Raw genomic sequence first — 7,500 nt, 5'->3', positions numbered from 1 at the left:
TTCTGACTGAAAAAATACGCTTTTGGTGTGAATGTCCCCTTACTGTGCATCTCCTGTCAATCTGAGTCAATGTAGAGTAGGAGTTAACAACAGCACCTGCTGTTTCCCTCTCTGATCCTCGAAGGGTTAATGTGCAGCAAACAGCTTGCACAGCACAATGATTATCTTCTGAGAGAATCCACCACCAGGGGGCCGAGATCATCTCTCTTGAATATTGCCTTACATTCACATTCACAGTCATGTATAATAATGTCACACAAATGGACGCACATCGGCCCACCTACAGTGGTGTGACCTTATATCTATTAATGAGGAGCTTAGTGAGTTGTGTGAGTAGTACGTGTGTGTGTGTGTGTGTGTGTGTGTGTGTGTGTGTGTGTGTGTGCGTGTGTGTGTGTGTGTGTGTGTGTGTGTGTGTGTGTGTGTGCGTACCTTTTCTCCGGGTGTAACATATATTCTCCAGACACAGTGTGTGTATGAAGGGTATCTGAGAAGTCCGTGTTGTATGACAATATCAACATAAACTAATAGTCTTGCCTTGATACATTGTCATCCCCCCTTATGCATCAAAGTCTGTTCTCTGATTGTGACCAGCAGAAAGGATTTGCATTGAGCCACTAACCTTCATCATTGTTGTCTGAAGAAAAACGTGTATTCCTGAAAGGTCAACAGCCTTGATTTTAGATTGACCACTAGACATTTTTCAGTTGATCACATGGGTTCTGAAAAGGTTTGATCAAACCAAACGTGATGGAGTTTTCTCTGCCCCACAGGGGAGCATGGACTCCTTCAACTGGCATTCAAACAGGAAGATCACCCAGATTTAGCGATGAAACACACACGCATGCGCACGCACGCACGCACACACGCGCACGCACACACACACACACACACACACACACACACACACACACACACACACACACACACACACACACACACACACACACACACACACACACACACACACACACACACACACACAGAGCCTGTGTAAGTGTGACTGACGGTTCTGATGGAGCCCACAGTATAAAGTTGTACCGAGCAGGGTGAGTTCTGTCAGCCTGATCGATACGGCGCTAACTGGCTCACTCCCTTCACAGACAGCCGACATGGTGGGCCGTGCTGGATGCACTGATCGTAAGCTGTGCAGTATTTGGTGCATTACTCCTGTGTGTGTGTGTGTGCGCGCGCGCGCGCGCGTGTGTGTGTGTGTGTGTGTGTGTGTGTGCGCGTGTGTGTGTGTGTGTGTGTGTGTGTGTGTGTCCCTGCATGCTTATACGTGTGTGTGTGGGTTTGGTGCAGTGCCCCTTGTTGAAGGGCGAACAGTAAGGCCCTGGTCAGCATGATGTGGTCCTCCCGGGACGTCCCGGGGTTTTTGGATCAATAGCTTTGCTCCTCTGCACCTCCTCTCCTTTTCCCTACCTCTCTGTCCACTGCCTTGACTTTGGGCTATTTATGGTATCTCTATGGATTAACAAGACCTCAACAATCAATGGGCTAAACTTACTATCACTGTATCACTGTTTCTCTGCCCCCACCTCTCTCTCTCTCTCTCTCTCTCTCTCTCTCTCTCTCTCTCTCCACCCTCTCACACTGCTGTGTCAGCTTCTCTTGAAGCACTGTAAACTTTTAGTCCTTGTAGTTTTCCTTGTAGTAGTCCTGAAATATTTGAAACTACTAGCACTGCATTCTTAATAGGCCTATGCTGCTGTCACAAACATGCTGCCCCACAAATAGAAACAGTGGAAGTAAGGACATTCACACAGATTGTTTGACAGATTGATGGGTGGATTGCTTGACTGGGCGGTGGCAGGTGGCCTAGTGGCAAGTAGTCTCTTAGAACAGACGAGTTGGCTTCCGCAATTTTCAAATGCTTCCGCCATACCGTCTGTACTTCGTGGGGGAGAATCATGCACCAACCGGAATGGGAAGCAGAAAGGCGGGTCTTCCGCTCATTAATCCAATCAGAATCCAATATGCCGGCAGAAAGGCGGGTCTTCCGCTCATTAGTCCAATCAGAATCCAATATGCCGCATTCGCGTGTCGTGATTGGTCGGATTCCGTAGAACTTCCTTCCAGTCTGAAGGTTTTTTTCCCAACTTCCTTGTGCATGTTCTGGGGGTGTAACGTACAGACTCTATATAGCTGCATTCGCCGGATGTAGATGATACAGTCTGTTTTAAGAGACTAAGTGGCAAGTGGTCATTCAGAAAGGACAGCAACCAGTATTGTCTGTTGATGGCCATGAAATGAGTAGCTGAATGTGTTGATACAAATTAGGTGGTGCAGTGCAACTTTGATATAAAAAAGTGATGCTTGTAGCGTCTCCGCCCTACTGACCACATCTTAGCTGAAGCGCAGGCGTTCTGTGCTCTTTTTGTGGCTTCAGTTGGTGAAGGCGCGCCCACACAGACCTCTCCAGAATCACACATAAAACCCTTTTATGTATGTTTTGTTTGCCTGTTTCACTTTGATCTCAAGTCTTCAACCGACGGCTGAGTGTAAACTTTGAAATAACACTTGTAGTAAAAACATTTGGAGTACACTTTATTGTACTACAAAAGTGAGTTGTATCTGTCTGCACATGTTGTTGTCTTTTAACATAGAAGTAACTGATGTACATCACACAGTAACCATGGTGACACGGAGCCAGTCTGGACTCATCCTTACACCCTTACGGAAGTTTAGTCACGGCAGGGAGGAGAGGAGCCGTTTCGATTGGCGATGATTGACAATATTACCTTTTCCATGCATGTATGTATAGCTTACGTTTGAGTTAATACACCTGTATTCAAATGGAATTGGCCTCTAACCTAATATGAAACAGCGTACATGTAATTGCTCTACACTGTCTAACCTCATACCCGTTTAATGTATATATCATGTGCTACCAATCACTATAGCACACACTACCAGTCTGGATCTGATGTGATGATTTGTAAACCATCTGCAGCCATTGTGGTATATAGCTCTTCACTGCAACAATAGTATATGGAGCGAAGCACAATGGCACACTGACCCCCCGTTTCCTTTAGTGGCAATCCTAATTAGCTAAAAGACAGACTTTCCCCAATGCTATTGTTAGTGTATTAGTGTCTTGAATCCCTGTAGAGGGCAATAACCCTGCTAATCATTTAGCGATGGTTATCGTTCAGCTGCTCATTGTTAGAGTTTGCCAGATACAGATATGAGCAGAGGGAGAGAGAGAGAGAGAGAGAAAGAAAGTTGGGGGGGGGGGGGGGGGGGGGATTTAGGGATTCAAGTTGTTCTGCGTCTGATGTTGAAAGCTGTGTGACACACACACGCGCGCGCACACGCACACAGACACACACGCACAGACAGACAGACAAACATGCATGCGCGCGCGCACACAGACACACACACACACACACACACACACACACGCACACACACGCACACACACACACACACACACACACACACACACCAAAGTGTTTATTGTTCTAAACTAAAGCATGAAAAGTGAAGAAGGATGGGGCTAAGGGAGGCAGAAGCAGACAAGGCAGGCTGCATCCAGGGCTGTGGGAACAGAGTGATTGAGATGCTTGAAGAGAAGAAGAGTTTATTGGCGAGAAAGTCTGAAAAAGGGAGGCTGTGAGGAGAGAGGGACAGGCTGTGAGGAGAGAGGGACAGGCTGTGAGGAGAGGAGGACAGGCTGTGAGGAGAGGAGGACAGGCTGTGAGGAGAGGAGGACAGGCTGTGAGGAGAGGAGGACAGGCTGTGAGGAGAGGAGGACAGGCTGTGAGGAGAGAGGGACAGGCTGTGAGGAGAGGAGGGGGACAGGCTGGGAGGAGAGAGGGACAGGATGTGAGGAGAGGAGGGACAGGCTGTGAGGAGAGGGGGACAGGCTGTGAGGAGAGGGACAGGCTGTGAGGAGAGGGAGACAGGCTGTGAGGAGAGAGGGACAGGCTGTGAGGAGAGGGACAGGCTGTGAGGAGAGGGGGACAGGCTGTGAGGAGAGGGACAGGCTGTGAGGAGAGGGACAGGCTGTGAGGAGAGAGGGACAGGCTGTGAGGAGAGGGACAGGCTGTGAGGAGAGGGGGACAGGCTGTGAGGAGAGAGGGACAGGCTGTGAGGAGAGAGGGACAGGCTGGGAGGAGAGGGGGACAGGCTGGGAGGAGAGAGGGACAGGCTGGGAGGAGAGGGGGACAGGTTGTGAGGAGAGAGGGACAGGCTGTGAGGAGAGGGGGACAGGCTGAGAGGAGAGAGGGACAGGCTGTGAGGAGAGGGGGACAGGCTGAGAGGGGAAACAGTGGAGGGGAGGTGGGGAGGGGTGCTGCAGTGTGTCTTGCCAAAGGCTTACACACAAGGCCTGATATTGGACCATTGTAAGACAGTGTGTGTGTGTGTGTGTGTGTGTGTGTGTGTGTGTGTGTGTGTGTGTGTGTGTGTGTGTGTGTGTGTGTGTGTGTGTGTGCGTGCGTGCGTGTGTGAGAGAGAGAGATAGAGAGAGAGAAAGCAAGAGAGAGTGACAGTGAGAGAAGAAAAGAGAGAAAGAGCTATATTAAGCTCTTTGGGTGCTGATATAGAACAACTTCAGTCACACGCACTTATGCCAGAGAGGAGTTTATTGTAACAAATGCTTATACAGTTGTATTTGGCGGAAAACACTTGTGCTCAATAAGTGCAATAAGCCCCTGAAGATAGAAGCAGACATCATTGAGAGACAGCTTGCACAAGCATCCTGTGTGCAGAGAGCAGCAGGAGGAGGAGGGAGGGGAGGAGCAGCAGAGCCATATGCATAATCACCTGAGTGAGGGAGCTGTCAGATTAGAAAGACCGCCTCACTCACTTGCTTGAATGTGATTGGTGATTGCAAGAGTCAGCTGATACTGACTGACACACACACACACACACACACACACACACACACACACACACACACACACACACACACACACACACACACACACACACACACACCTTGGGTTCCGGAAGAGAATTTCACCATTCATTTTTCTCCATCACTTTTCGAAAAATCCGTATCTAAAGAGTTTTAAGCCTGGAACCAAGCCAACCGGCCAGCTAGACTAGAGAATCGTGACCACAAAACATTTGATTCAGAGTTGAAAAAACATTGGAAAACAAAGAAAAAAAGTGCTGGATACAAGAGTGTGTAGATATCGTAGAGTGAAGAAACTACTCATCCCATAATCCATTCCGGCGTTTCCGGCTAATCGGATAATTAGCGGATGATTGAGCGACAGAGCGTTTCAGCCAATGGGAGAGCACTCTGAGTGGACAGGCTGTGAGGAGAGGGGGACAGGCTGTGAGGAGAGGGGGACAGGCTGTGAGGAGAGGGGGACAGGCTGTGAGGAGAGAGGGACAGGCTGGGAGGAGAGGGGGACAGGCTGGGAGGAGAGGGGGATAGGCCAGAGAGAGAAGAGCCAGAGAGAGAAATGAGTGTAGGCCACCAATCACAGATGACCATACAGCGAGCTCCACCAAAGACGCTGATATTACATTTAAGAATTGTGGGTAGTGTAAGTGTAGACAGTACTTCTCCATGAAATGGAATACAAAATGTTTAAACATGGGTGGTACCATACAGTATAGAAAGAAGAGGAAGTCCGCACACTGTTGACGCTCCAGCGACCACAATTTTATTTAAGGCTCACATGTGTGAGCCTTAAATAAATAAATAAATAAAATAAAATAAAATTGTGGTCGCTGGAGCGTCAACAGTGTGCGGACTTCCTCTTCTTTCTATGGTGTGTATTTTTGAGTCCAGCACCTGCAAATTTTTACGGAGATGTGCGTGCTTCCCTTTTTGTTCTGGTACCATACATACATACATACATACATACATCTATCTATATAATCATTCATCATCATCATCATCATCATCATCATCATCAGTATATAAATGGGAGCTAGGGCTCTGTCTGTTTGTTTCTCTGTCCCACTGTGATTGTCCCACTGTGATGTCATAAATCCACTGTGACATCCTCAGTGATATCATAAATCCACTGTGACATCATCAGTGATGTCATAAATCCAAGTGATGTCATAAATCCCACTGTGACATCATCAGTGATGTCATGAATCCAACTGTGACATCATCAGTGATGTCATAAATCTGACATCCTCAGTGATGCTGGTCTCACACAGCAGCCAAGCTGCGGGCAAGGCCGTGCAGCAGCCGAGCTGCGAATGTGAGCTGCAGGGCCATAAATCAGGGCCATAAATCCCATATTGTGGGATTTACTGTGACGTCACAGTGGGATTTATGACATCACAGTAGGACAGAGAAACAGAGAAACAGACAGACAGACAGACAGACAGAGCCCCAGCTCCCATTGATATAGTGAAAATGAAAATATATATTTTTTAACAATAACAAAGATGATGTTTCTAATGATTATAACGATGCTGCTGGCTGCTGATGGTGATTCTGTGTTTTCTGACTTGCAGCTGCATTCTGGGGAGACATCGCTCTAGACGAGGAGGATCTACGCATGTTCCAGATTGACAGGACGATAGACCTGACACAGCACACACACACGCACACACACTCCCAACAGGGCCACACGTCAGGTGAGTGGGCCTACAGTAAATGCAGCATCGCCAGTGTCACTCGTTTACCATAGGAGGAGAGTCTTGGAAGTCTTGCTCATTGTTCTTATGGGTTTTGACTTGTGTGTGTGTGTGTGTGTGTGTGTGTGTGTGTGTGTGTGTGTCAGGTGGCCTGGAGGAACATGAAATTGCCAAGAAGAGAGGTTCGTTATACCTGCTGCTGGAAAGAATACGCAGATTTGGCTTTGGTATGGACCCTACACTATACACACTCTGGTTTATACAATTAAAGGCACTTTATAAACATGGATTACATTTTTATTCAATTTGGGAGTGTCCATACAACTGTTGCAACTGTGTTTATCTGTCATTTTCATGCTATGAAACAGTGAAACTGTGAAGAGTGCGCTATGCGCATTCAAATGGAGACTCTGGAGACGATGTGCCATGGGCGCAACATGTTGTGGGATTTATGACGTCACTGATGATGTCACTGATGATGTCACAATGTTCCGTCACGTTTTGTGTCACAGCCGGAGTTGGAGTTGCTGAGTCATGCCGGAACAGAGGGCCATATTTGGGACTGGGAAGGTCAGAAACTGAACTTTGGCTCATTTGAGTTACAGCACACTGTAGACGCTTTTTGGCAAGTCGCTGCTGGGTTTGTTCTTCTGAATTACAGCAGCCCGAGTTACAGCATACCGCTGACGCTTTTTGGCAAGTCGCTGCTGGGTTTCTTCCTCGGTCTCAGCAGCCCGAGTTACAGCATACCGTTGACGCGTTTTGGCAAGTCGCTGCTGGGTTTTCTCGTCAGTCTCAGCAGCCCGAGTTACAGCATACCGTAGACGCTTTCTGGCAAGTCGCTGCTGGGTTTTTTCCTCGGTCTCAGCAGCCCGAGTTACAGCATATCGTTGACGCCTTTTGGCAAGTCGCTCATGGGTTTCTTCTCCAGTCTCAGCA

The 7,500-nt window shown here is 48.0% G+C and overlaps 1 protein-coding gene across 1 annotated transcript in view; it reads left to right on the top strand.

Annotated features, from left to right (window-relative positions):
* tll1 (tolloid-like 1) overlaps positions 1-7,500 on the top strand; it is a gene marked incomplete at both ends in the record, with an annotated part of 62,749 nt that overhangs the window by 17,320 nt on the left and 37,929 nt on the right. The window contains 2 exons of the mRNA XM_083655537.1: positions 6,439-6,561; positions 6,708-6,788. Coding sequence (XP_083511663.1) covers positions 6,439-6,561; positions 6,708-6,788 — 204 coding nt within the window. The remainder of the gene's footprint in view (positions 1-6,438; positions 6,562-6,707; positions 6,789-7,500) is intronic.

This window comes from Poromitra crassiceps, assembly GCF_964638095.1.
Source record: "Poromitra crassiceps genome assembly, chromosome: 19".
NCBI classification, from domain to species: Eukaryota; Metazoa; Chordata; class Actinopteri; order Beryciformes; family Melamphaidae; genus Poromitra; species Poromitra crassiceps.
The sequence above is the reverse complement of the archived record's forward strand: the minus strand, read 5'-3'. Positions and strand labels throughout refer to the sequence as shown.